Source organism: Cebidichthys violaceus, unplaced genomic scaffold (genome assembly GCF_023349555.1).
Source record: "Cebidichthys violaceus isolate CVI_PGR_0920_01 unplaced genomic scaffold, fCebVio1.0.p SCAF_43, whole genome shotgun sequence".
Taxonomy (NCBI): domain Eukaryota; kingdom Metazoa; phylum Chordata; class Actinopteri; order Perciformes; family Stichaeidae; genus Cebidichthys; species Cebidichthys violaceus.
The window spans coordinates 299,641-327,140 of NW_027176628.1; the positions used below are offsets into that span (position 1 = coordinate 299,641).

The 27,500-nt window shown below is 51.4% G+C and overlaps 2 protein-coding genes across 8 annotated transcripts in view; one reads left to right on the forward strand and one right to left on the reverse strand.

Annotated features, from left to right (window-relative positions):
- The window catches only part of herc1 (HECT and RLD domain containing E3 ubiquitin protein ligase family member 1), a 44,768-nt gene extending 19,866 nt beyond the window's left edge, over positions 1 to 24,902 (forward strand). For 2 of the 5 annotated variants that reach the window (XM_068728757.1, XM_068728759.1), the window contains exons 27-79: positions 12 to 227; positions 321 to 441; positions 585 to 822; positions 925 to 1,097; positions 1,610 to 1,765; positions 1,866 to 1,972; positions 2,044 to 2,154; positions 2,252 to 2,422; positions 2,527 to 2,766; positions 2,935 to 3,018; positions 3,203 to 3,759; positions 4,493 to 5,108; positions 5,238 to 5,511; positions 5,961 to 6,171; positions 6,270 to 6,436; positions 6,630 to 6,746; positions 6,969 to 7,215; positions 7,297 to 7,418; positions 7,535 to 7,761; positions 9,007 to 9,275; positions 10,066 to 10,118; positions 10,210 to 10,410; positions 10,506 to 10,680; positions 11,170 to 11,437; positions 11,552 to 11,765; positions 12,380 to 12,639; positions 12,724 to 12,851; positions 12,973 to 13,109; positions 13,683 to 13,883; positions 13,973 to 14,103; positions 14,283 to 14,497; positions 14,598 to 14,715; positions 14,924 to 15,070; positions 15,232 to 15,333; positions 15,429 to 15,602; positions 16,174 to 16,473; positions 16,564 to 16,629; positions 16,760 to 16,885; positions 17,040 to 17,178; positions 18,110 to 18,291; positions 18,389 to 18,544; positions 18,631 to 18,753; positions 18,868 to 18,970; positions 19,097 to 19,266; positions 19,410 to 19,548; positions 19,748 to 19,917; positions 20,040 to 20,209; positions 20,301 to 20,466; positions 20,556 to 20,632; positions 20,754 to 21,006; positions 22,362 to 22,514; positions 22,613 to 22,918; positions 24,077 to 24,902. In XM_068728757.1, coding sequence (XP_068584858.1) covers positions 12 to 227; positions 321 to 441; positions 585 to 822; positions 925 to 1,097; positions 1,610 to 1,765; positions 1,866 to 1,972; positions 2,044 to 2,154; positions 2,252 to 2,422; positions 2,527 to 2,766; positions 2,935 to 3,018; positions 3,203 to 3,759; positions 4,493 to 5,108; positions 5,238 to 5,511; positions 5,961 to 6,171; positions 6,270 to 6,436; positions 6,630 to 6,746; positions 6,969 to 7,215; positions 7,297 to 7,418; positions 7,535 to 7,761; positions 9,007 to 9,275; positions 10,066 to 10,118; positions 10,210 to 10,410; positions 10,506 to 10,680; positions 11,170 to 11,437; positions 11,552 to 11,765; positions 12,380 to 12,639; positions 12,724 to 12,851; positions 12,973 to 13,109; positions 13,683 to 13,883; positions 13,973 to 14,103; positions 14,283 to 14,497; positions 14,598 to 14,715; positions 14,924 to 15,070; positions 15,232 to 15,333; positions 15,429 to 15,602; positions 16,174 to 16,473; positions 16,564 to 16,629; positions 16,760 to 16,885; positions 17,040 to 17,178; positions 18,110 to 18,291; positions 18,389 to 18,544; positions 18,631 to 18,753; positions 18,868 to 18,970; positions 19,097 to 19,266; positions 19,410 to 19,548; positions 19,748 to 19,917; positions 20,040 to 20,209; positions 20,301 to 20,466; positions 20,556 to 20,632; positions 20,754 to 21,006; positions 22,362 to 22,514; positions 22,613 to 22,918; positions 24,077 to 24,262 — 9,933 coding nt within the window. In that variant the 3' untranslated portion in view covers positions 24,263 to 24,902. The remainder of the gene's footprint in view (positions 1 to 11; positions 228 to 320; positions 442 to 584; positions 823 to 924; positions 1,098 to 1,609; positions 1,766 to 1,865; positions 1,973 to 2,043; positions 2,155 to 2,251; positions 2,423 to 2,526; positions 2,767 to 2,934; positions 3,019 to 3,202; positions 3,760 to 4,492; positions 5,109 to 5,237; positions 5,512 to 5,960; positions 6,172 to 6,269; positions 6,437 to 6,629; positions 6,747 to 6,968; positions 7,216 to 7,296; positions 7,419 to 7,534; positions 7,762 to 9,006; positions 9,276 to 10,065; positions 10,119 to 10,209; positions 10,411 to 10,505; positions 10,681 to 11,169; positions 11,438 to 11,551; positions 11,766 to 12,379; positions 12,640 to 12,723; positions 12,852 to 12,972; positions 13,110 to 13,682; positions 13,884 to 13,972; positions 14,104 to 14,282; positions 14,498 to 14,597; positions 14,716 to 14,923; positions 15,071 to 15,231; positions 15,334 to 15,428; positions 15,603 to 16,173; positions 16,474 to 16,563; positions 16,630 to 16,759; positions 16,886 to 17,039; positions 17,179 to 18,109; positions 18,292 to 18,388; positions 18,545 to 18,630; positions 18,754 to 18,867; positions 18,971 to 19,096; positions 19,267 to 19,409; positions 19,549 to 19,747; positions 19,918 to 20,039; positions 20,210 to 20,300; positions 20,467 to 20,555; positions 20,633 to 20,753; positions 21,007 to 22,361; positions 22,515 to 22,612; positions 22,919 to 24,076) is intronic. The other 3 variants (XM_068728762.1, XM_068728758.1, XM_068728760.1) reach the window with 3 other exon arrangements.
- Positions 24,903 to 24,959: 57 nt separating this feature from the next.
- The window catches only part of LOC137886337 (serine/arginine repetitive matrix protein 1-like), a 17,122-nt gene continuing 14,581 nt past the window's right edge, over positions 24,960 to 27,500 (reverse strand). For all 3 annotated transcript variants that reach the window (XM_068728765.1, XM_068728763.1, XM_068728764.1), the window contains one exon: positions 24,960 to 26,218. In XM_068728765.1, the coding sequence (XP_068584866.1) occupies positions 25,865 to 26,218 (354 nt within the window). In that variant the 3' untranslated portion in view covers positions 24,960 to 25,864. The remainder of the gene's footprint in view (positions 26,219 to 27,500) is intronic.

A 27,500-nucleotide genomic window follows, 5' to 3' on the forward strand; every position in this document is an offset into this window, starting at 1 on the left:
TCAATCTCCAGCTGCGGTTGGAGGCGCTCCACCAGATCGTGGTGTTGATCTCCGGCATGGAGGAGAAGGGCAGCCAGCCCGGGGACGCGGATCGATCCGGCGGCGCCTTCCAGTCCTCCTCCCTGCTCACCTCCGTCAGGTTGCAGTTCCTGGCGGGTTGCTTCGGCCTCGGCACCGTGGGCGCCGGAGGGCTGAAGAGGGAGAGCGTGCAGCTGCACCACTACCAGGTAGGCGTGAGCCGGAGGTTGGCGCCTGGCCGTCTGTAATGCCGTGCAGCCTGAGCAGCGTTGACTGTGTGTTTACATCTTTCTCTTTTGCAGGATGGTGTAAAAGCAACGAAGAGGAGCCTCCAGATGGAGATCCAGACAGCCGTTCATAAGATCTACCAGCAACTGTCCGTCACCCTGGAGAGAGCGCTGCAGGCAAACAAGCACCACATAGGTGAGACAGAGAGCCTCCGTCATTCCTCATCATTAAATTGACCTCACCTACGGCCCCTAAAATGATGAATTTCCAGGCTTTGCTTCATTAGCAGCCCGTCTGACGCTTTTCGTCTCTTTCTCTCGACCTCTTCTCCATCCTAGAGGCCCAGCAGCGCCTCCTGCTGGTCACCGTCTTCGCGCTGAGCGTCCGCTACCAGCCGGTGGACGTGTCCCTGGCCATCTCCAGCGGGCTGCTCAGCGTGCTCTCTCAGCTCTGCGGGACGGAGACGATGCTGGGCCAGCCGCTGCAGCTGCTGCAGAAACCCGGAGTGTCTCAGCTCAGCACCGCCCTCAAGGTGGCCTCCACGCGCCTGCTGCAGATACTGGCCATCAGCACCGGGTAAGAGCTCTAGGAGGTCCAGAAACCGGAGGAATGAAATCGGCGCTTTGTAAAAACCCGAAGGTCACATCATCAACCTGTGTTCGGTTTTTTGATTCGCAGGACGTACGCGGACAAGTTGAGTCCCAAGGTAGTCCAGTCGCTGCTGGATCTGCTCTGCAGTCAGCTGAAGAACCTGCTGTCTCAGGCGGGAGTCAGTCTGCTGTCTTCTGGAAAAGACCAAGAGGACAACAAACAGGAGGACGGAGCAGACTCTGAAAAGAAAGACTTCAGAGGTGATGAAGTTTTGATAATACATGGATAATACATGTGTGTTGGCAAGAACGATTTTAACGCAGAGACGCCGTATACGTTTCTGGTAGAGACCTGTCAATCACTGTGTAGCCCCGCCCCTAAAGCATCCCCTTTTTATGGTCTGTTTGACTCTAAATGGAGCATAATGTAGTAAATGAACATCATGCTGTATTGAAGAAGACTGTAAACTAGAGATTGAGACCATAAACTCATGTTTACAATGTTTACTGAGGGAATAAATCAAGAGAGAAGTAGAGTCATTTTAGACTAGACTTCTATACAACCAGAGGAGTCGCCCCCTGGTGGACACTAGAGAGAACGCAGCTTTAACACGTCAACCATCGGCTTCACTGGACAGAACCGCAGGTTTCCGCCTGAAAAAATGGTTGAAAAAAGATTCTTAAAGAGCCTTAGTTACTGTGCCCACAGTTTGTTGTCCACAAAACGTAACCAAAGGTCTGTAATTTGTGTCTTTTCTTGTCTCGTTCCTCAGCGTTGATCCGTAAGCAGCACACTGCTGAGCTGCACCTCGGAGACTTCCTCGTCTTCCTCAGGAGAGTGGTGTCCTCCAAGGCCATCCAGTCCAAGATGGCCTCCCCTAAATGGACCGAAGTGCTGCTCAACATCGCGGCGCAGAAATGCTGCTCGGGTACAACCGGCCGTTGTGACACAACGGGGGGGGGGGGGGGGGGCTTCATGTAACAAAGCTGAGGTATTAATTAACCCCTCGGTGGCTGTTTTGATTCTAGGGGTCCCTCTGGTGGGCAACCTGAGAACTCGGCTTCTGGCTCTTCACGTGCTGGAGGCCGTCCTTCCTGCCTGCGAGGCCAATATGGAGGACGACCAAATGACACAGGTTTGCTTCTTTCTTTAACTTTAACTCCTCAATAACAGCCGGTGAGCTGACGAAGCTTTGCTCTCTTCTAGGTCGTCGAGCGGCTCTTCGCCCTTTTGTCCGACTGCATGTGGGAAGCTCCCATTGCTCAAGCCAAGCACTCGATCCAGATTAAAGAAAAAGTTCAGGAACTCAAACTGCAGGTGTAGTAATCACCCTCCATCCTCCCCCCCTCCGACTCGTGTGTCTTGATTATTACGACTGTTTGTTCGAGCGGCCGACGGTTTCTTTGATCCCCAGGGCGAGTCGGAGGAGGAGGACGAGAACCTTCCCATCCAGGAAGTGTCCTTTGACCCGGAGAAGGCTCAGTGTTGCGTGGTGGAGAACGGCCAGGGTCTGACGCACGGCAGCGGGGGTAAAGGCTACGGCCTGGCCTCCACCGGCATCTCCTCTGGATGCTACCAGTGGAAGGTACAGTACTGTGTATTACCTTCTCTCCTGCTGCTTTCACGTGCTCGTCTGAAGTCCTTCTTCCGACTTCAGAAGCTACAACGAAGATTTTATTCCCTCTGCAGTTTTACATCGTGAAGGAGAACCGAGGCAACGAGGGCACGTGTGTGGGCGTCTCACGGTGGCCCGTGCACGACTTCAACCACCGCACCACGTCGGACATGTGGCTGTACCGGGCCTACAGCGGGAACCTCTATCACAACGGAGAGCAGACGCTGACTCTGAGCAGCTTCACCCAGGGGGACTTCATCACCTGCGTCCTGGACATGGAGGCCAGAACCATCTCCTTCGGCAAGAACGGAGAGGTGGGTCGTTTGATTCGGATATTTAAAAAAAATAATTGAACGTATCTCAAACTGCGTTGATCGTTGCTAGACCGTCCTATGGACACACACATATTCATTTGCTCGCACACAATCTAACAGCGAAGAGGAAGCGCGTTCATCTCTAACTGCTAACTTGTGATTCAACAGGAACCAAAGTTGGCCTTCGAGGACGTCGACGCCACAGAGCTCTATCCCTGTGTGATGTTCTACAGCAGTAACCCAGGAGAGAAGGTAGCACACACAAACATCCATCTGCAGGAGCTATTCCATCCTTTTAACAGGGACTCAGCTGCTACTGGGGGATGAGATTCCACATCTTTAAGCTTGTTGTGGTGTGATCTCTGAGGGCGGATTCACAGGATTGTTAGGCACAAATAATGCCAATAAAACCCCTCTGGGATCTGCTTTGTTCCAGGTTAAGATCTGTGACATGCAGATGAGGGGGACACCTCGAGACCTCTTACCCGGCGACCCAGTCTGCAGCCCCATGGCCACCGTCCTGGCCGAGGCCACCACGCAGCTGATCCGCATCCTGCACCGCACCGACCTCTGGACCCACCGCATCAACGAGACCATGACCGAGCGGCTCCACAAGATCAAGCCTTGCTTCAGGGAATCCTCCGGCGCGTCCGGCGGCGGGGGCCAGAGGCTGAAGAAGAGTCGCTCGGTGCAGAGCCGCGAGGAGCACGACGCCCAGAGGGAAAGCCAGGAGACGCCCACGAGGACGGAGGAGGAGCGGGGACGCCACGGGCGGCAGCACGGCCTGGGGGAGCTGTCGGAGCACCACCTGAGGACGCTCTGCGCCGAGGTGTGGCCGGTCCTGGCGGTGATCGGAGGGGCGGACGCCGGCCTGCGTGTCGGCGGGCGATGCGTGCACAAGCAGACCGGGAGGCACGCCACGCTGCTGGGCGTGGTGAAGGAAGGAAGCACCTCGGCGAAGGTGCAGTGGGACGAGGCCGAGATCACCATCAGGTACGTGGGGGGGGGGGGAGGCTGTCACCTTTCTTTGACGTTTTTATATGTTACTATATGCTGCTATATTTCACAGATATACCAAGTTGTGAATGTATTTGGACAACAGCAGCCATGTAAAGACTTTGACTGTTATTGCGCACGCAAAAAATGTGTGCTGAGTCAGCAGCTTTTGCTTTTAACGAGGGGAAATCCATCTCACGACCAGCAGCAGCGCTGCTCTGCACGATGTTCTGGGTGTTCATTAGAGACGCTCTGGTCTTCTTCTTGGTCCGATCCTGAATTGTTAAATAGTGTTTAACAGTCTGACCTGACGATTCAGAGGTTTTATTTCTAAGAACGGTCATTTACAGTTTAGACAGACTTTCCTCTTAACTGTTCTTTCATAAATCGGCGATGCAACCTCCTGGCTGATAACGATGTCTCATGAATCACAGTTGGAGCTCTCTTCACTGTGTTCACATCCTCTGACGCTCTGCTTTAGCCTCTTCATCGTTTTATTCTTCACCCTCCATTTCCCCCTCGCTGTGATTCACCGTTTGCTATCGACTCATCATTAATCAACTCTTCTGCATGTCCCAGTGATTCACCGAGCGGCATGATTGTTGTGCCACACCCACACACTCCATTTCTTTATTTGTCTCGCATGCTGTGCTCTTTCTCTCCTGCCCTTTCCCTCACTTTGTGTTTCCTTCCCTTGTCTCCTTTCACTCTCCACTCCTTTCTATTAAAGCTTCCCAACTTTCTGGTCGCCTAGTGACACTCCGCTTTACAACCTGGAGCCCTGCGAGCCGCTGCCCTTCGACGTGGCGCGTTTCCGCGGCCTCACCGCCTCGCTGCTGCTGGACCTCACCTACCTCACCAGCATCCACGAGGAGACGGCCGCCAAGCTCGGCTCGCGGCGCCACGACAAGAAGCACCGCGGCGCGGCCTCGTCCGGGTCGGAGCCGGCCGGAAACGAGGACAAGGCGGAGAGCGAGGGGCACAACCGCAACGAGCAAAAAGACAACGGCGGAGCGGCTCCGAACGCCGCGACCTCCGACCTGCGAGTGTCCCACAGCCTGGACGAGGTGAAAGCACACGCGGCGCCCAACTCTAAGTCGGAGAGCGAGATCTCCTCCGTGGCCGGCGGGAACGAGGCCCTCTTCACCGCGCCTCCTCACGCTCCCGCCGAGGGCAACAGGAAGAAAGGCCACGAGCACGGATCCCGCGCTCACGAGTCCTCCTCTGTTGCCACGCAGTCGGAAATCCACGCGGTGCAGCTGTCCTACCTCTACCTGGGAGCCATGAAGACCCTCAGCGCCCTGCTGAGCTGCAGCAAGTACGCCGAGCTGCTGCTCATACCAAAGGTACCGCAGAGCTCACCGAGTACAAACGGCAGATGAATCACACGCGTGCTCCTCAGCGGTGTGACGGAACGTCTAGGGTTTAGTTTACGCATCAGCTCCGTGATCCGTCCTCTCCTCTCTGACATCCAGGTGGTTCCAGAAGCGGCGCCCAGCGGCCACAATGCGGACCTGAACGCCGGCACCGGAGGAGGCGCGGCTGCCAACTCGCCGGTGTGCCAGGAAGAGGTGGAGATGCGGGCGGCTCTGCAGTTCCTCATGCGCCACATGGTGAAGCGGGCGGTGATGCGCTCCCCCATCAAGCGGGCCTTGGGCCTGGCCGACCTGGAGAGAGCCCAGGCCATGATCTACAAGCTGGTGGTGAACGGGCTGCTGGAGGAGCCCAGCGGGGGGAAGGCCAAGCCTGGTGAGGATGTTTGTTTACTCTCCCCTCCTCTCCTCTCTCTCCTCGCTCCCCTCCCCTCCCCTCCTCTTCTCCTCTCCCCTCTCCTCTCTCCTTCTCTCCTCTCCTCTCCCTTCTCATCTCTCTCCTCTTCCCTCCTCTCCTCTCCTCCTCTCCTCTCCTCTTCCCTCCCCTCCTCTCCTTTCCTTTCCTTTCCTCTCCTCCTATCCTCTCCTCTTCCCTCCCCTCCCCTTCTCTCCTTTCCTCTCCTCCTCTCCTATCCTCTCTCTCCTCTCCTCCCTCTCCTCTCCTCTCCTCTCCTCTCCTCTCTGTGTTCACTTCCTGAAGTTTAGTCAGAGTTTCTCCTCCTTCTTGTCACATGACTGTTGGTCTCATTAATGAAAATAATGATGTATTTTACCATCCGGCACACAAAGTTGACTTTCCCCCCCGGGGCTCCTCGTCTCCCTCAGGAGTTAGAAGTGAACCAGAAGGTGAGGGGGAAGGCACGGAGGGCGAGCAGTTGGCCCAAACCCCGATCACCACCAGCCCCTCGGCCTCCAGCACCACCTCCTTCATGAGCTCTTCGCTGGAGGACACCACGACCGCCACCACGCCCGTCACGGACACGGAGACCGTCCCCGCCTCCGAGTCCCCGGGGGTCATGCCCCTCAGCCTCCTCAGGTCGGAGCAGATGTTCCGCGGCCGAGCCGAGCCTTTAGTTTCTCATGAATGATTCAAGTCGAGACGATTATTGTTAACGCTCCTCTGTGATCCGACAGGCAAATGTTCTCCAGCTACCCGACTACCACCCTGGTTCCGACCCGGCGAGCTCAGACGCCTCCGGTGTCGTCTCTGCCGACCTCGCCCTCCGAAGAGGTCGGCCGCCGGCAGAGTCTCACCTCCCCCGACTCCCAACCCTCTAGACCTCAGAACAGAACGGGAACCTGTAAGTCTGCCAGACCGCCGTGCATGTAGACATCGCAGTTCTGGATTCAACAAAGTAGTAGTAGATTCCAAAAATAAAAACTTGATATTCAAACCAACATAACATCGATATTCAGATGTGATGCTGATGTCTCTAATGTTGTTGTTGTTGTTGTTGTTGTTGTTGTTGTTGTTGTTGTTGTTGTTGGCTCCAGCTCTGTCGGACCCCAGCAGCCGTCTGTCCACGTCTCCTCCTCCTCCTGCCATCGCTGTGCCCCTGTTGGAGATGGGCTTCTCTCTGCGCCAGATCACCAAAGCTCTGGAAGCCACCGGTCCGTCTCACCTCTCTGCTGCTCCGCTTCATTTCATTTCGGTGCATTAAAGCTGAATTATTATTCTGATTTGATATCAGAATAACAGCCTCCTACACCTACAACTAACCATTCTATTCATCGTTGATCCGTCTATCCAGTTATTTATTTTGTCTGTAAAAATGTCAGAACATTGTTCATCTTCAATCTCCTGAATCTGAAATCTGATCCCGTTCGTGTCAGGCGCTCGAGGAGAGGCGGACGCTCAGAACATCACGGTGCTCGCCATGTGGATGATCGAGCACCCGGGCACGGAGGACGAGCACGACGAGCCTCACACCAGAGGGGGCGTCGACGGGTCCGACTCGTCCTGTCCCGGAGCAACGGCCTCCTCTGGAGGCAAGTCTCTGGACCGGAGCCCGTACCTGTGCTCGCCCGGAGACATCGCCAGCGCCGACGCTTCAGAGATGGAGGAGGGCTTCAGCGAGAGGTACGCGTTGAGTCCGTCTCACCTCTCTGCTGTTTGAATTCATTCTCTATGTAGTAAAGTCTACGTTTGTGTACTCTGTAGTCCGGAGGGCCTGGACCAGGACAATGCGTCGGCCTCCAGCGGCGGTCCGCTCAGAGGCCGCTCCGCCGTCGGCAGGAAACACCGCTTCGACCTGGCTGCTCGCACGCTGTTGGCCCGCGCCGGTAAGGACGCTTCACGCGTTTGTACCTTTCCTCTCACTTTGTCCGTCTCTCCAACGTCCTCACTTCGTTTTGGAACGTCCTCTCTCTCTCTCTCTCTCTCTCTCTCTCTCTCTAAGCCGGGCTGTACCGCTCGGTGCAGGCTCACCACAGCCAGTCACGCCGAGAGGTCTCGTCCCTGCAGCAGCAGCAGGACCCGGGCGCCCTCTACGACTTCAACCTGGACGAGGAGCTGGAGATGGACCTGGACGAGGAGACCATGGAGGCCATGTTCGGCCAGGACCTCGCCAGTGACACCGACATTCTGGGAATGTGGATCCCGGAGGTACTGGACTGGCCAACATGGGTGTGTGTGACTTTAAGCTATGTCCAGAGGGCCGCCATCACCGCTCTGCTCTTTAGCTGCGCTGCATCACCGCTCACTCACAGTCCACCCTCTGAACCCCAGTCTGTAACGTCAAGTCCTGCTGCTCTGTGGAACCAGCAAGTAGAATAAGACCGTTACAAATCATAAAAAGAACAAAAACACAGGTTGAATTCATTTGATTATTTATTTTATAGATATTGGAAAACAATGGAATATATATATATATATATATATATATATATATATATATATATATATATATATATATATATATATTCCATTGTTATATATATGTATATATGTATATATATATATATATACATATATATATATATATATACATCTATATTTCTCCAAGTGCCCACAAGTGTTACTAATGTTTGAAAAAAGAGTCTCTACTTGTTATAAATATTTAACTATTCACGTCTCCTCTCCCCCCTCCTCTCCTCCCTTCTCCTCTCCTCTCCTCTCTCCCCCCTTCTCCTCTCCTCTCTCCTCCTCTCTCCTCCCTTCTCCTCCTCTCCCCTCCCCTCCCCTCTCCTCTCCCCTCCTCTCCTCCCTTTTCCTCTCCCTTCTCCTCTCTCCTCCTCTCCCCTCTCCTCTCCTCAATCGTGATGTCATAGTTTCACTGAGGAGTTCACAATGTTTTTAACACAATCTGGTTAAAGTGAACTCTTTATTAGAGGAGACATTTTAAATGAGAACATGTAGAATTAATTAGTTTTTCAATTAAATATCCCATGTTGACCTTTTAGTTTTGGCTGCTTTACCTGATAAAAGCGTTCATCACACACGGTGTGTTCAAGGACCGTGGGAAAGGAAAAAGATATCAATGACGTTGACCGTTTCTACAGCTCCTGGTGTCGATAAACGGCGTAGTTTGGTTTTAGGGTTCAGAGGGTTGACTCGTTCTTTATCTGCACGCTGACGGCTTCTTCTTCTTAAGAAGCTCTGTAGCTCTAACACAGTTCCCCTGAAAGCCCCTCACTGATCTAACTCTGGCATGGGATGAAAGACTGGACGCCTCGGCAATAACCAAACCATTGATTGGCTGTCGCTTGGAACTCAACGACGCAAAGCTCTCGTTGGTTCATGATTCGTTTGCACTCTTCTGAACTACTTTGTCTCATGAGTGTGTGTGTGTGTGTGTGTGTGTGTGTGTGTGTGTGTGTGTGTGTGTGTGTCGTGTTTGTCTTCATGTGATTGTACCTCAACCCTTCGCAGCACGTATGCGAGACCGACGACCGTGACGAGGTGGTGGTGTGCGAGTTGTGCGAGGCCAACGTGGCCAACTTCAACCAGCACATGAAGAAGAGCCACCCGGGCTGCGGGCGCAGCGCCAACCGCCAGGGTTACCGGAGCAACGGCTCCTACGTGGACGGCTGGTTCGGAGGGGAGTGCGGCAGCGGGAACCCGTACTACCTGCTGTGTGGAGGCTGCAGAGAGAAGTACCTGGCCATCAAGAGCAAGGCCAAGGTCCCCGTGGTGGAGCGGTACGCACACACCTGAGAATCAACAGCCTCCGAGCTCGCAGCCCAGACCCACGTCATGTTTTAGGATCGGTAGAAGTCAAATCACAGACGACAACACGCCCACCATTTGTTATTCAGTACACAGTATCGGTTATATGATAATCAACATATTCCTGTTTACACAAATACTATAAAATGAATTCAATTAAATAAAAGTAATAATGAAATGATTACAAATAATAAAATCATTATTATTATAATAAAATAATAAAATCAAATCATTATAATTAAATAATAAAATTAAAAAATAAAATAATTATAATAAAATCATTATAATTATAATAAAATAAAATAATTATAATAAAATAATAAAATCATTATAATTAGAATAAAATAACAAAATAAAATAATTAGAATTAGAATAAAATAATGAAATTAAATAATTACAAATATCAATAATAACCAAGGGATGGTAAGATAGACAAAACGTACAATAGTTGTTGTTACAAAGTCACATTTTGAACTGATTTGACGGTATTTTATGTGGCGTTTTCTTTTGCCGGTATTTATCCGTTTTAATGCCAGAGCTTTATAATTAAAACGAGACGTCAGACTCGTAGCTGAGTCTGTGCTGATGCTTTAAGGAGACTTTTAAAGATGCTTAAAAGGAACGCATGAACAGTCAGAATCAACCTGGACTCCATTCACGGTGTTTCATTCATGTTCGAGTTTCATTTTGTTCTGCCTTGTTATTCAAAGGAAGTGAAGCGGACCCGGTCTCATGTCCTTCTCTTCTCTGGTGTGTGTTCAGGTATAAAGGACAGGCTCCGGACCTCCTGGGGAAGCAGGACAGCGTCTATGAAGGTAACGCCGCGTTGCGGTAAACGGACGTTTTGGGTCGTCTCATCTCGTAAAGCGAGCTCGGTAACAGTGTTTGATTTCCGTCCCGCTGCAGAGGACTGGGACATGCTGGACGTCGACGAAGACGAGAAGCTGACGGGGGAGGAAGAGTTTGAGCTCCTGTCTGGACCGCTGGGCCTCAGCGAGCGCAGGATCGTCCCCGAGGCCGTCCAGTTCCCCGACAGCGACCCGCTGGGGGCCTCCATCGCCATGGTGACGGCCAGCAACAGCATGGAGGAGACCCTGCTGCAGATCGGTGAGGACGGGATCCCGGCGCAGGTAACGGCCTGAAGCGAAGCAGAGAACTGACTGTGTGTTGTTGTTGTTGTTGTTGTTGTTGTTGTTGTTCAGGCTGTCAGACCTCGGTGGATAAGAGTTCATCGGGCAGAGTGACCCTCGGCGAGCAGGCAGCCGCCCTCCAGAACCCCCACGACCGGGTGATGGCGCTGAGGAGGGTGACGGCCGCGGCCCAGGTGCTGCTGGCCCGGACCATGGTGATGAGAGCCCTGTCCCTGCTGTCCGTCAGGTACTCTTCACCAATGTTAGCGATTTAACTACATCATTTCCTCCTCCTCTTCCTCCTCCTCCAGTAGCAGAGAGCTCCACGTCTGCATTAAATCAATTTGTTCTCCATTATTTACTTTTGATCGTTCCACCGTCTCATCGGCTGTTTTGCTCGACTCGCTTTGAGGCGTTTTTGAGGCCAGAGGTCGCCGCCTCACTACAACCCTAAACATGTCCTTGGCGGTGGGATGGAAGCAGGTTTCTGTCTGCTGTGTGATACGTGACTTCTCTCTCTCTCTCTCTCTCTCTCTCTCTCTCTCTCTCTCTCTCTCTCTCTCTCTCTCTCTCTCTCTCTCTGTGTCTCTCTCTCTCTGTGTCTCTCTCTCTCTCTCTCTCTCTCTCTGTGTCTCTCTGTGTCTCTCTCTCTCTCTCTCTCTGTCTCTCTCTCTCTGTCTCTCTCTCTCTGTGTCTCTCTCTCTCTCTCCCCCCCCCCCCCCCCCCTCGCACACAGCGGCTCGAGCTGCAGCCTCGCAGCCGGTCTGGAGTCTCTGGGTCTGACCGACATCAGGACTCTGGTCAGGCTGATGTGTCTGGCGGCGGCCGGCCGAGCCGGTCTGTCCACCAGCCCCACGTCGGGCTCCGGTCACGCCGAAAGGCCCCGCGGTGCCACCAAGGCCAGCAAACCCATCTCCTGTCTGGCTTACCTCAGCACCGCGGTGGGCTGCTTGGCCTCCAACAGTCCCAACGCCGCCAAGCTGCTGGTGCAGCTCTGCACTCAGGTACTCCACGCTGTTCATCAGTGCCTGAGTCCTCTGAGGCAGATGTGTGATTATGGGATGTACCAATAACTTGACAGCTGTATTGATATCAATCATCTCTTCTCTTCTCTCCAGAACCTGATCTCCGCAGCGACCGGCATGAATCTGACGACGGTGGACGACCCCATCCAGAGGAAGTTCCTGCCCAGCTTCCTGCGCGGCGTCGCCGAGGAGAACAAGCTCGTCACCTCCCCAAACTTCGTGGTGACTCAGGCTCTGGTGGCCCTGCTGGCAGACAAAGGGGCCCGACTCAGACCCGCGTACGACAAGGCTGACATGGAGAAAAGAGGTTTGTAGACTCGGGAGGAGCTGGAGACGCGCGTCATCCGGGTCATTTCTCGCTCCTCTTGTTCAACTCAACAGCTGTGTGTCTCTGTGCATAAATCCTGACCCGGGTACTCGAGATAATCCACAGACCTTGTTGTGAGACGGTTCATGTTGGAACTATTTTCTTCATACTAAACTTCACCTGTCGGCCGCATCGCCGCTCGGAAGGAAGCGTCTCCACTCGACACCGCTAGGAGCTAGCTGAGGTTCCAGCTCAGCCGAGGACGTGGTGAATGTTGACATGTTGTCCCCCAGAAGACGCTCCCTTCCGTGAGGAGGTGTAGTTAAAGAAAATAGTTCCTACATGAAACTGATTTCTGGAAAAGAGATATTGCTGTTTAGTTTTTCAAATGTATTTTTAGTTTGTGTTATTGATGGATAACAGTACAGGACGTGTTTGAATCCTCTCATAACCATCAGTTCTGTCTGTCCAGCCTTCATGCTCTCATGACTCCTTCTGGTTCCAGTTTCTTTCTGTTCGTTTGGGTCACTTTTTGTTTCCTTCTGTGCCTTTTGTGTTTTTCCTTTGGTTCCTCCTCTCACTCACCGGGTCACCTTCTGTTCCGTATCGATCAGGTCTAATTGCGCATTTGTATGCCCACCCTTCCCATAATCCCTCCGCTGTAGGGCCTCTGGAGCTGGCCAACGCTCTGGCGGCCTGCTGCCTGTCCTCCCGGCTGTCCTCGCAGCACCGCCAGTGGGCCGCCCAGCAGCTGGTCCGCACGCTGGCCGCCCACGACCGCGACAACAACCACAGCCGGCCGCAGACCTTCGCCGACATGGCGGGGGACCTGCGGAAGTGCTCCTTCATCAAGCTGGAGGCTCACCAGAGCAGAGTGAGTCCACGTCGGGCACCGGGAGGGTTCCCACAGCCGGCTGTGAGCTCACGGGGTTTTAACACCAACGGTGTTTCACTTCAGGTCATCACGTGCGGTTGGTGCAGTAAGAAAGGCCTGTTGGCTACGAGTGGCAACGACGGGACGGTGAGGATGTGGAACGTGACCAAGAACCAGTACACCCTCCAGCAGACCTGCATCTTCAACAAGGAGTACGGCCTGCTCCAATCCAAACGCTCCCCCTGCATAACATGTTTTATATATATACGTCAGATGTTTGTATAAGAATGCGTCGGGGTTTATTCGTGTTGACCCTGTGCTTCCTGTCATCAGCGACGGCTCCTCAGAGGACGGCACGTCCGGCTTGGGGTCTCCCAGCGACCCTTGCATGTCTCCTCTGGCCTGGAGCGTCACTGGAAAATACCTGGCGTCCGCCATGGAGAAGATGGTCAACATCTGGCAGGTCAACGGTGAGCATTCGTGCGTCCTGCTCGCTCCACTGGGCTCTTCTTTTATGAGAGGCCGTGTTAACGATGAGCTCCATTAGCGTCGCTTCATCGTGAAATGCGTCGAGGTCGGCAGAATATCAATGAGACGGCGTTAAGATTTAATCGCTCCCGCTTAAAAATGGATGCTCTGGATGTGGTCCAACCACGCCCTGCAGCACCGACCATCTGTCCTCAGACACGTTCAGTCGCCTCCAGGACCAACGGCCACGACTCCTATCGGCTTTCATCAGCGCATTTCCTCTCCTCTGCCTTTGAAACGTGACTCCGTCTGTCGTTACCGTCGTTCTGGGGTTCATTGTTGAGCAGTCGGTTCACACCAAAGTTCATTAAACACCTCAGAATACTTCAGAACCGCTTCTAGAGTTTGGAATCGGCTTATATAGTGATGTTTTTCCTCTTATTTTCACAGAGATAAAACAGTATAATGTCAGGGTTTCCTCTAGGAATAGCGTTTAGTACATTTTAAAGTTAAAAGCATCGATCTGGCGCTGAATGAATCGAGAGGCCTGACCTGTGACCTCCCCTCCTCTTTAGGCGGTAAGGGCCTCCTGGACGTGCAGCCTCACTGGGTGTCGGCGCTGGCTTGGCCTAAAGAGGAGGCGGAGTCCCTGTGGTGCGGGGAACCCAAAGACATGCTGCTGGTGGGACGGATGGACGGATCCCTGGGCCTCATCGAGGTGCTGGACACCTCCAGCATGCACCGCACCGAGCTGGAGCACTGCTACCGGAAAGACGGTAGGAGAGCCGGCGACGCCGCGGTCCCGCCAGCTGATGTTGCTCTTTATAGAGTGTTTGATGGTGACGGTTTCCCTCCCCCCTCTCAGTGGCGGTGATGCACATAGCCTGGTACAGTGAGGACAAGCCCTTTGCGGTGGGCTACGCAGATGGAAAGCTGCTGATTGGAACCAAAGAGCCGTTAGAAAAAGGAGCCATCGTGGTGATCGACGCTCACAAGGTACTCTTTCCAGGGTTTGGTTTTTACTTATTTATTTACCTTACTTGTGTTCAATTTTGTTGACGAAAGTTTCGATCGATCTCGTCGACGCTAAATGAGATTTGATTTGGTTATCGTCCCGTTTTTTTTCCGCCGCCGCTCCCCGGCGCTTGAATCTCTCTGGGTCTCGCGTGTCGCAGGAGTCCATCACCGGCATGAAGTGGAGTCCCAACGGTCACATCTTGCTGACCTGTGCCAAAGAGGAGACGGTGAAGCTGTGGGCCAGCCCGGACCCTCACCACTCGGGCTCCGGCTGGCGCTGCCTGCAGAGTCTCCGACACCCGTCCCCGGTGAACGGCGTGGCCTGGTGCGGCCTGCTGGGACGCGGCCCGAAGCCCCTCAGCATGTTAGCCATGTAGGTCCTCGAGCACTCGTACCCGAATACTACTCACTGGTTTCTACCGAGTGTTCACGAGGCGCTCACCTCCACGCTCCACGTTTGTTTGTTTTTACAGATGCTGCCAGAACGGCCACGTCTCGGTCTGGACTGTTCCTCAGAACATCTCCAACTTCCCAGATTCCTCCTCTGACTCTGAGGGATGGTGGGAGAATGAAGCAAAGCCTAAATTCATGGTACTTACCAGATGTTGCTGTTCTAATGTAAAGAAGCTTGCTGTTTATTTTTGTCAAAGGTGATTTTGTCTCGAGTCTGCAGACTCATCCCAATTGATGACCGTTTATTCTCTCCACACACACACACACACACACACACACACACACACACACACACACACACACACACACACACACACACGGTCTTCTTCCCGTGCTTGCGTTGCAGTCTTCCCGGTGGTCGGGCAGAGGAGCGACGTGTGTTTTCCAGCTGAAGGGCCACATCACCCCGGTGAGAACGCTGGCCTTCAGCCCCGACGGCCTGGCTCTGGCATCTGGAGGAGTGGGAGGCCTCATGAACATCTGGTCCCTGCGGGTAAGACGGTCACACAGGATGTAAACACTGCAGGTAGGAGTAACACAGACGTACACACACTCTTCTCACACTGCGGTTCATTGTGTGTGTGTGTGTGTGTGTGTGTGTGTGTGTGTGTGTGTGTGTGTGTGTGTGTGTGTGTGTGTGTGTGTGTCCAACAGGACGGGTCGGTGCTGCAGACGGTGGTCGCCGGTTCAGGTGCGATCCAGAACATTGTCTGGATCCCAGATGTCGGTGTGGCCGTCTGCTCCAACAGGTCCAAGGTACCACGTCTTTACATCCCCCCCCCCCCCCCCCATCATGTGTGTGAAGAGCTGAACATTCATTCACTCTCCGGTCTGCTTCACGTCTGCTTCAGGACGTGCTGGTGGTGAACTGCTCCAAAGAGTTCATGGCGTCCAACCACGTGCTGGCCACCTGTCGCACCGCTCTGAAGAAGCAGGGAGTGGTCGGCCTCAACATGGCGCCCTGCATGAGGGCCTTCCTGGAGAGACTTCCTGTCATGCTGCAGGAGCAGTACGCCTACGAGAAGGTACGTCTAGTATGGATCTCAGGTCTAAAGGTCACACATAGTCCTCGAGATGTTGATGGTTCATGACTCACACATGATGCATGACACTCTACAACATTTACGTCTTTTCACACGCGTCATGTCCTTGCTGGACCGTCCAGCAGATGGCATTAATGACAATTTTTGCGATATTTGTTGGATATATTTTTGGGACATTTTTCTGACGGTGTTTTTTTCACATATTTTACTACAATTTCATACAATTTTATTTTATTTATTTTAATAAATACATTTTATTTTATTTTAATTTTATTTTAATTTTCATTGACATTTTTACATATTCGTTGGACATCTTTCTGATGTTTTCCACATATTTTTGGGACTTTTTTCACATATATTTGACAATCTTCTTGGATATTTTTTATAAATATATAATCTATATATATTTATAATTATTTTCACATATCTTACAAATAATATTCAGATATTTTTCGGGCATTTTTCACACATTTTTTTCACATATTTACTTTTAAAACATTTTTCACATCACATGAGGGTGATCTTACTCCATCGTTTCCTCCTCCGCCTCCAGCCCCACGTGGTGTGTGGCGAGCAGCTCGTCCACAGCCCTTACATGCAGTGCCTAGCCTCCCTGGCTGTGGGGCTCCACCTGGACCAGCTCCTGTGCCGCCCCCCCGCGCCGCCCAGCCTCCGACACTGCCCGCCGGAGTCCGGCACGGCCGTCTGGTGCGCCAGCGAGTGGTCCTGGCTGGACTGCTTCTCTACGACGGTCAAGGCGGCGGAGGCCCTCGCTCGAGGCGCCTCCTTCTCCGAGTCCTTCTCCGTTCCCGACCTGGAGCCCGTGCCCAAAGACGAGATGGCTCTGCTCATGGTGAGGACGGCTGCTGCTGCTTCTACTGTTCATCATCTGATCAACACCTGCTGTTGAATGCAATAACGGTGGTCCACTCTGATTTTCCAGGACAACAGTAAATGGGCGTCTGGTATGGATGAACAGATCATGTCCTGGGCCACCTCCAGACCAGAGGTAGTTTAGATTGAGACCCAGATTAGCTGTAATAAGTGTGCTCCTTTACTCTCAGACTCTGACGGTAATGCCTCTTTATTTTGTGTGTGTGTGTGTGTGTGTGTGTGTGTGTGTGTGTGTGTGTGTGCAGGACTGGCACCTCGGGGGGAAGTGCGACGTGTATCTGTGGGGTGCCGGGCGACACGGCCAGCTGGCAGAGGCCGGCAGAAACATCCTGGTGCCCACGACCGCCCCGTCCTTTTCTCAGGCCCAGCAGGTGCTCAAACACGTGTGGTCCTCGTTAACGATCCGTCGTCACACGGGAGTCCAGTGTCGTATACGTCTGCTACACGTGATCGCTTCTCCCCGTGTTTACCGGTGTTTTGTTTTGTTCCCTGCGTCCGTCTCTCCTCGGCGCTTCCTTCCTCCAGGTGGTGTGCGGTCAGAACTGCACCTTTGTGATCCAGCCCAACGGGACGGTGCTGGCCTGCGGGGAGGGGAGCTACGGCCGCCTGGGTCAGGGCAACTCTGACGACCTGCACGTCCTCACCGTCGTCTCCGCTCTGCAAGGTGGAGCTGAGATATCACACACACACACACACACACACACACACACACACACACACACACACACACACACACACACACACACACACACACACCACACACACACACACACACACACACACACACACACACACACACACACACTGTTAAGATTCACTAATGCGGTTGTTTGAGAGTGAGACCTGCTCACCTGTGTGTCCTCTGATACGGAGGTTTAACTCCGACTGTCCGGAGATTTTAACGCCTACATTTATGAGTTGTGAGAAAGTTAAATACATTTTCCAGCAAATGTTGATTCAGTATGGGACTGACTCACTGGAATAACAGCTCCAGCTTACTGACTCTTTAATCTAAACACTGGAGGTCCTTCTGCAGAGATATTGTCTTTTTAAAAGCTTAAAGAGATCGTCTGGATGTTTTGAAGGCACTTATCCATAGTCTGTATGAATCAACGCTTTAAAGCACCAAAGACACACAATAACACAAACACACTGGGGAATATAATAAATACAGGCGGCAACCCGGAACGTTCTGACGAGTGAAGTCAACGCTTCACATGTTAAAGCTGCATTCTCTCTAGTGTCCACCAGGGGGCGACTCCTCTGGTTGTATAGAAGTCTAGTCTAAAATGACTCTACTTCTCTCTTGATTTATTCCCTCAGTAAACATTGTAAACATGAGTTTATGGTCTCAATCTCTAGTTTACAGTCTTCTTCAATACAGCATGATGTTCATTTAGTACATTATGGAACATTTAGAGTCAAACAGACCAGAAAGAGGTGATGGTTTAGGGGCGGGGCTACACGCTGATTGACAGGTCTCTACCACGGCATCGTCCGGTCTGGGAGTTGTCCGTGTTTTCACTTCGTGGAAGTTAATTGTAACTTTTTGGTCATTTAAGAATGTCTTACCCCCCCCCCCCCCCCCCTCTCAGGTTTCGTTGTGACTCAGCTGGTGACGTCGTGCGGCAGCGACGGTCACTCCATGGCGCTGACGGAGAGCGGCGAGGTGTTCAGCTGGGGCGACGGAGACTACGGCAAGCTGGGTCACGGGAACAGCGACCGCCAGCGCCGCCCGAGGCAGATCGAAGCGCTGCAGGGGGAGGAGGTGGTGCAGGTCCGTCTCTGGTCCAATGGACCCCGATGGAGACGTTTTGTTGGCGGCTGCTTCCTCAATCTGCTTCACTTTGATCTTTTTTATTTATTTTTTTAAGATGTCCTGTGGGTTCAAACACTCGGCGGTGGTAACAGCCGACGGGAAGCTTTTCACGTTTGGAAACGGTGATTACGGACGACTGGGTTTGGGAAACACCTCGAACAAGAAGCTTCCGGAGAAGGTCACCGCTCTGGAGGGATACCAAGTGGGACAGGTAGGACTGACTCCAGGTGCCGGAGGTTTTTGTTTTAAAAAGCCCGCGTTGGATGAGTTCATGTGGCCGTGTGCTCCCCTCCTCAGGTGGCTTGCGGTTTGAACCACACTTTAGTCGTCTCCGCCGACGGGATGATGGTTTGGGCTTTTGGTGACGGAGACTACGGAAAACTGGGACTCGGCAATTCCACGGCCAAGTCCTCGCCTCAGGTCTGTTTACACGGAGAGAGTTCAGAGCCGTTAGGAGGCCTGCTGCTTCATTCGTCCATAATCATGTATACGTGGCTGTGATGAAGGGTTATTGAGGGTTCTTGGTTCCTTCAGAAAGTGGACGTGTTGTGTGGAATCGGCATCAACAGAGTGGCGTGTGGAACACAGTTCTCCGTGGCTCTAACCAAAGACGGCAAAGTTTTCACGTTCGGCCAAGGTACGGTCACATGATGACGAACGAGTGATCCATCGCCAGGAGACGGTTGTCATAGTTACATTTCATGATAAGGTGATTGTACAACACGTTTTTGCTTTACATATAATTTGAGTATTGTGATTGCAGACCGCCTGATCGGCCTCCCCGAAGGCCGGGCCAGGAACCACAACCGGCCCCAGCAGGTGCCGGCTCTGTCGGGGGTCCACATCCAGGATGTGGCCGTCGGAGCTGAACACACTCTGGTGCTCTCGTCCACGGGAGACGTTTACACCTGGGGCAGCAACTCGGAGGGACAGGTATTGTGATGCGTTCAGGCTCTGCTCAGTGAAAATGAGAATTTGGCGAATGTAAATCAGAACTTCCACGAGTTTAAATACTTCTCGTTACTACGAGACGATTCGCTGACGTGACTTTGAACTCCGTGTCTCGTGTCGTGCAGCTCGGTCTGGGACACACCAACCACGTCAGAGAGCCGACGGTGGCCGCGGTGCTGCAGGGGAAAAACATCCACCAGATCTCAGCCGGACGCTGTCACAGCGCCGCCTGGTCAGCTCCCTCTGTACCTCCTCGAGCTCCAGGTTAGACACACTCTCTCTCTCTCTCTCTCTCTCTCTCTCTCTGTCTCTCTTTGTTTCTCTCTCTCTCTCTGTCACTCTCTGTTTCTCTGTCTCTCTCTCTCTCTCTCTCTCTCTCTCTCTCGTTGTCAGAAAGCTCCTCATTCCTGTTTTTACGTGTTGTTTGTGGTCATCATGTCTCCTCCTCCTTCCTCCTCCTCAGGCTCCTCGGTTCCTCTCCAGCTGGGTCTCCCCGTGGCGGTTCCTCCTCAGTACAGCGGACTGAGAGAGGTCAGCATCGAGGCGGTGAGGGCTCGTCTGCGTCTCCTCTACCACTTCTCTGACCTCATGTACTCCTCGTGGAGACTCCTCAACCTCAGCCCCAACAACCAGGTGAGCAGAGATGTTTCCTGACCGACAGCTTGAAGAGCGCGTTAAAGAGGCGGGGTTTTGTTGAAGTCCTGTTGTGTGTGTGTGTGACTTCCTGTTGACGATGGTGAATTCTTTCTGTGCAGAGCTGCACGTCGCACTACAACGCCGGCACCTGGGGGATCGTTCAGGGCCAGCTGAGGCCCCTGTTGGCCCCCAGAGTCTACACTCTGCCCATGGTGCGCTCCATAGGAAAGACCATGGTTCAGGGCAAGAACTACGGGCCCCAGATCACCGTCAAACGGATCTCCACACGGTCAGTACCGCACGTGTTCCTGAGGAAGCCTCTCGGTCATGGTGGAGGTTTTGTTTTTTTTTACCGTGCGGTGCTTTCTAACTCTCCACAGGGGGCGCAAGTGTAAGCCGATCTTCGTGCAGATCGCCCGTCAGGTGGTGAAGCTGAACGCCTCGGACCTCCGCCTGCCGTCCAGGGCCTGGAAGGTGAAGCTGGTGGGCGAGGGGGCCGACGACGCGGGGGGGGTGTTTGACGACACCATCACAGAGATGTGTCAGGTATGGACGCGTCCGTGTCGGCGGTTCTCGGTCAGACGAGAGGAGTTTTACCGGACGCCCTCACCATCTTTGTCCTGTGTGTTTCGTAGGAGCTGGAGACGGGAGTGGTGGACCTGCTCATCCCCTCCCCCAACGCCACGGCCGAGGTGGGCTACAACAGAGACAGGTGAGGTCTCCAGCTTCATTTAGAATACCTCCTCTTTACCTCGCTGTCAGACGGAGCTTCATGACGGAGAAACACATTGAAACCTAACCCCCGTGTCTCCGTCTCCTGTCGACCTGCTCAGGTTCCTCTTCAACCCGTCCTCCTGTCTGGACGAACACATGCTCCAGTTCAGGTTCCTGGGCATCTTGATGGGCGTGGCCATCCGCACCAAGAAGCCCCTGGACCTCCACCTGGCCCCGCTGGTGTGGAAACAGCTGTGCTGCATCCCGCTGATGCTGGAGGACCTGGAGGAGGTGGACCTCCTCTATGTGCAGACGCTCAAAAGCATTCTTCACATTGAAGACAGCGGCATCACCGAGGAGAACTTTCACGAGGTATAGAGCCGACATATGTGTGTATTTATATATAATGTTTGTTTAATTAACAAGAACAAGAAAGGCTATCCTGTGAGATTAAAGTCAGAATGGTACATTACATTGAATTACTGATTTCATTTGCTTTAATCTCTTAATTTGACCCACTTATCACGACTCAGTGTTTTTGTTTTTGTAAGATGACTTTTGTAAGAATTTTTTGATATCGATATATATTCATGATACAGTAAATACACAATGAAACGCACCGTCGCCTCGACTACAACTGCAGGTTTCTCTGGTTTAAAAGATGTTCGATAGATCGATCTGTGTTTAGACATTATCATGTGGAAAAGCTACATATTAAACCACACACACACACACACACACACACACACACACACACACACACACACACACACGCTGCACCACACCCAGTGAGCGGTGAACACGAGTTGATCCTGTTAACAGCCGACACGGTTGAACAATAACCAGCAGAACGTCTGAATCCACGCTCGCATTTCAGACTCCGAACTGGCCGAGAGACGCGTGTGAAGCCTTGTGAGAGCTGGACCTGAGCCCTGCTGGATGAGCTTTATAAACACCAGTACACACTGTGCCGATGCACGGACCACACACACACACACACACACACACACACACACAGAAAGCCAACGTATCCCCGGAGCCCCTCTTCTGTCCAAACTCACCTCACACAACCCCTCCACTGTGAAGCCCTCGGTGCTGCAGGAACGCCGGAGCCGCTGTCCATGCAGCGTATCCTGCTGGAGACCTGGCCCCGCTCCCAGAGTCTCCGAGGAGGGAGGGAGGGAAGGAGGGAAGGAGGGAGGAAGGGAAGGAGGGAGGGAGGGAGAATCTGCTCGTCTGCTGGCTTTGGTTTGAATGTTGACAGGACGGTGAAAGACGTGATGTAATTTGAGGGTTTTGTAATCGATCTGTTGATCTGTTCATTCAGTTGAAGAGTGCTGCTTATTCAACAATTCCACGAGACGTTAGAGAGACCGAACATTGCCGACGAGAGACCAGTTAAATCTGCAGATATGAGCTCATTGATGAATGTCTGTGTCTGCCGATGAGCGACGGCAACTTTCAAACTCCATTCGAGGTCATTTAAGCTCAGTTTATTCTCTCCGGAGTGAAAAAAACTCTTCCTTCCAGTGAATATTTATCAGCCAAGTCAAACAGTTTAAAAGATATTGGGTCCAGATGTTCATAATGTTGCAATGATATAAATCCTTACATACACGTGTATCTGGAGAGGTGTTGCACAAACGAACCGTGAAGCGACCGTTCTGTAGTGTTTCTGGAATGAATGAATGAATAGTAAACGTGCTGCGTTACTCTTCGTCTCTCAGATGATTCCTCTGGATTCCTTCGTCGGGCAGAGTGCCGACGGGAAGATGGTTCCCATCATCCCCGGGGGAAACAGCATCCCGCTCACCTTCTCCAACAGGAAGGAGTACGTGGAGCGAGCCATCGAGTACCGGCTGCATGAGCTCGACCGACAGGTACTTCACCAAAGATGTAGTAGTAGTAGTACCCGTGATGCAGAACGACCTATTTCTGAAGTACGGTCACTGACGCGTTCTCGTGTTCATCACCTCAGGTGGCGGCGGTGCGTGAGGGCATGTCGTGGATCGTGCCGGTGCCGCTGCTCTCGCTGCTGACGGCCAAGCAGCTGGAGCAGATGGTGTGCGGCATGCCGGAGATCTGCTGCGACGTGCTGAAGAAGGTGGTGCGCTACAGGGAGGTGGACGAGCAGCACTCCCTGGTGCAGTGGTTCTGGCAGACGCTGGAGGAGTTCTCCAACGAGGAGCGGGTCCTCTTCATGCGCTTCGTCTCCGGACGCTCCCGGCTGCCCGCCAACACGGCCGACATCTCCCAGAGGTTTCAGATCATGAAGGTGGACCGGGTGAGTCCGGTTCGTTCGCATTGTTCCCTCACGATGTGCAGAACGTGTTGAGGTTCTGTGCGGGTGAAGTGGAAGAAAAGAAACGGGCCTTTTGTTTTTCTTTGAAGATCATTTTTCAGTCATTTCTTTGCCTTGTTTTTTATTAAATAAGACGGTAAAGATGCAGACAGGAAACCGTCCAGCTATCAGGACGTCTCTTTGTCCACTCGCATCACGATGTTTGTGAAAAATTATTATTAATTCTGTTTCGTTAAAAAAAAAAAAAATCTGTCCACATGAGAACGCTGTATATGTTCCGTGTAGTAACTTATAAAAACACAAAGAGTAGTACTTTATTATTTATTTACAGTTATAGCCGGTTTCTTCCTCCTTCATTTCTTCAACATCATGCTGGCTTTACGCTACGCTACGTTACGTTACGCTAAGTTATGTTCTGTTAAGTTACGTTACATTATGCTAAGTTACTGTACGTTATGTTCCGTTACGCTAAGTTACGCTACATTACGCTACGTTACTCTACGCTACATTACGCTAAGTTACGTTATGTTCCGTTTTGCTAAGTTACGTTATGTTACGTTACATTATGTTACGTTACGCTAAGTTACGTTATGCTACGTTACTCTACACTACATTATGCTAAGTTACGTTAAGTTACGTTACGTTACTCTACGTTACGTTACAACAAACCGGTGGTCTACAATAGATGTTGCTGACAGTTTCTGAGTTTTTTAAAAACCATCTATCTAAACTATCCGGATACGTGTGGACGAGGGTTTAGTTGAGTAAAGTAAAAGCATGTTTTCCGTTTTGTCCCTAAAACACAGTTTGTTGCTCCTCTTCTCCTCCTCTGGACGAGCAGCAGAGTGATGACTTCTTAAAAGTGAAGCTGAACCGTCTCCATCGTTTAGGAAGCGCTTGATTTGACATTTTAAACGTCAAATGAAGATCGTGATCATTTAATTGTTGGAAGCCCAAATTGTGCCTCAGTGAGGTCATCCTCTGTGTGAACAACAGACCGTTAGAAACCCGTCGGATGACTTAACGTGTGTGTGTGTGTGTGTGTGTGTGTGTGTGTGTGTGTGTGTGTGTGTGTGTGTGTGTGTGTGTGTGTGTGTGTGTGTGTGTGTGTGTGTGTGTGTGTGTGTTGGTCCTCCACAGCCGTACGACAGCCTGCCGACCTCTCAGACCTGCTTCTTCCAGCTGCGTCTGCCTCCGTACTCCAGCCAGGCCGTCATGGCCGAGCGGCTGCGCTACGCCATCAACAACTGCCGCTCCATCGACATGGACAACTACATGCTGTCCAGGAACGTGGACAACGCGGAGGGCTCCGACACGGACTACTGACACACACACACACACATTTATAACCCACGAGTGACTGTATTATCTGAACACCATCGCTGCACCAGTCGAAGGAAAACTCCCGAGCAGGCGGGCCACTTTTAAAAAAAACAAATCCACTTTATGTACTTTCAAACAGCACAGAGTTTGATTTCTCCTGGTGGTTTATTAGCAGTTTGTAAACGACACAAATCCACACGAGAGGTGCATTTAGTGTTAATTAATTTACATTACATAACCGTCATTTAGACAATTCAGTATCTACACACCGTAGGCACAGCTACTGGAGCGAGTTTGGGGTTCAGTGCCTTGCTCAAGGACACGTTGACACGAGACTAGCGGAGCCGGGGATCGAACCGACGACCCTCCGATTGACCCTGCTCTCCACTTGGCCCACGGTCACCCCTTTTTCTTTTGTTGCTCATTACTCCACATCCCATTTTCAGGGTTTCTGCATGGAGGTTTGTTTATTCGTTTGGAGAATGTGTATAAAATATTCGAGCAGCAGGAAGAGAAGAATATTGTACATTGTGTAAAATGCTTCATTAGGAAAATGTTTTGCATAATATCCATATTTATTGTGTTCATTGCCTCTGCCGAGTTTCCCAAAGCATTAAAACAACAATAAATGCTGCTCAACTGATCTGTTCGGTTTGTTTGTTAAAAAGAAAGAAGCGTTTTCCTCTCAGGCGTCACATTTATTTCAGAAGTACAAAATATCACAAAGGCCATCTTTAATGAGGAGTAACTAAAGGTGGGACACTATGTACACAAAGGAGAGGAGGTCCACGCGTCTGAGTCTAGTTCAGACCGGCTGCTCGAGTTAAAGCAGCGGTTTGGATCCGTTCAGGACTTCACTCACGTTCATTTGCACCTCAATGTTTTCTTTTCCGGTGTTTTTGTCAATAGTTTGCGGCGAAAAAGTGACAATTTTGGCTCATGTTCAAACGGCAACCTCCTCACAGCTTTCATGAAGATGAATTCAAGATTTTGTATTAAAATTAATTTGGGGGAAATGAATCCAAACCCATCTTTTAAATGGTTGCAGACGTGTCTAAATGTCCTCTCCGGGCTCCGTGTGAAGACAAACCGATGAAAAACCAAATGAGTCCAAACCGACCAAAGTCTTCAGGTGTTGAGGGATCTAGTCACACCTGCAGAGTCCAAGCTAACTAAAATGAAAAGACTCGTTTCCACATCGCGGCGTCTCCTTGAACAGAAGGAAAAACTGAGTTCTGTTGGTTCTGACCCGACAGAGACGGTGTCCTGACGGGTCAAACCGTGTTGTTTTTGTCAGCGTGAGGTAGAGGAATGTTTAAAAAAACAAACAACCTAAAGATCAAACAAGGTAACCGTCAAAGAGAAGAAGCCTCGGTTCATGTTTCCACCTCTGAGAAGATGAAACGCTAGTGAAGACGTCTAACGTCCTCCACGTCTTCATCACAGTCAGACTCTCTTCTGCTGGACAACTTGAACTCTGAAGTCTCTTTAAAAACAAAACACAAACGATGTAGAAGACTTTGAGACATGCTTTTTTTTTCTTTTTTCTTTTTTTTTTTTTTTATAAGGCCTTGTAGTTTCTTGAAGCCACGATGAGATCCGGTCTCACGACGAGTCCTCGCTCAGGACCACCAGCCTCCGTCTCCCGCGGTCCTGAGGAGAGACGATGCTCTCCTTGGCCTGCAGGAGTCTCTCCAGACACGGCAAGCGGATCTTGAAGGACGGTGGCGGCCCCGAGCGCGAGTCGGTGCTGGAGGAGACGGCGGCGTCCTGCGTCACTTCCTGGCTGCTGATGCTGCGGAGGCGTGCTGGCGGAGGGGAGGCGGATGAGGCGGCGGGCCGCCCGGGTGTCGGTTCAGGCGTCTTCAGGACGGTCGACGCGTGGCGCCGCCTGGAGGAGACGGAGGAGCAGAGCGCCGCCGCAGAAGATGGAGGAGGAGAAGAAGAGCCGCCATGATGCTGCGGGAGACACGACGGATCACATCAGCGTCACAGTTAAAGGGCCAGCGTTCAGAGGATCTATCAGTGATGTCACATTCAGGTTTTCTTTAGTGTTTAACCTGAAAATAAGAATCAGTGTTTTCTTTAGCCTAGCATGAGCCCTTCATATCTACGTACGGAGCGGGAGGCGGAGTCCGCCATGTTTCTACAGAAGCCCTGAACGGACAAACCAAACAAAGAGTCGTTCATGTTTTTTTTGTCCCCTGAAGGCCACCGTAGTTCTCTTTGAAAACTGAGCTGCAGAGTTTAAAGCCGCGGTGCCGCCGGCTGACCTCCGTTGTTCCTAAAGTGGTGTTATTATGGGATGGATGGCCTCCGAGCGTACCGTTACCACGGCTTCACCCTCGGCATGCCCACGTTACCGCACTTCTTCTAAAGGGAACCTCACCACTAGATGTCACCACATCCTACACACTGTCCCTTTAAACCACCGTCACCACATCCTACACACTGTCCCTTTAAACCACCGTCACCACATCCTACACACTGTCCCTTTAAACCACCGTCACCACATCCTACACACTGTCCCTTTAAACCACCGTCACCACATCCTACACACTGTCCCTTTAAACCACCGTCACCACATCCTACACACTGTCCCTTTAAATCACCGTCACCACATCCTACACACTGTCCCTTTAAACCACCGTCACCACATCCTACACACTGTCCCTTTAAACCACCGTCACCACATCCTACACACTGTCCCTTTAAACCACCGTCACCACATCCTACACACTGTCCCTTTAAATCACCGTCACCACATCCTACACACTGTCCCTTTAAACCACCGTCACCACATCCTACACACTGTCCCTTTAAATCAATTAAAAGTAAATAAATTACTTAAATTTACAAAAGACTGTAGTTAAAACAAGAAAAAATAAATGTACATAAATATTAGATATTATGTGACTGTCAGCGATAACCAACAACATTGTTTCAGTCAATTGTTTTAAATTGCCTATTATCATTATTATCATTATTATTATTATTATTATACCTTTATCTAAACACAAACGTTTCACAAATTCACAAACTGAATTAACATAATTATTGAACCACATTATGTTGTATCAGTACATTTAAATAAATGGGAAAAAAACATAATTTACATAAAAGCAGTTTGTTTTTCTATGATTTCGGGCCGAGTTCTGGAAAATGAACAACTATCGATCAAAGATTGATGAACCCAAATAATCGATGTTGCAAATCTGCATCTTCAATAAAATAACAAGAA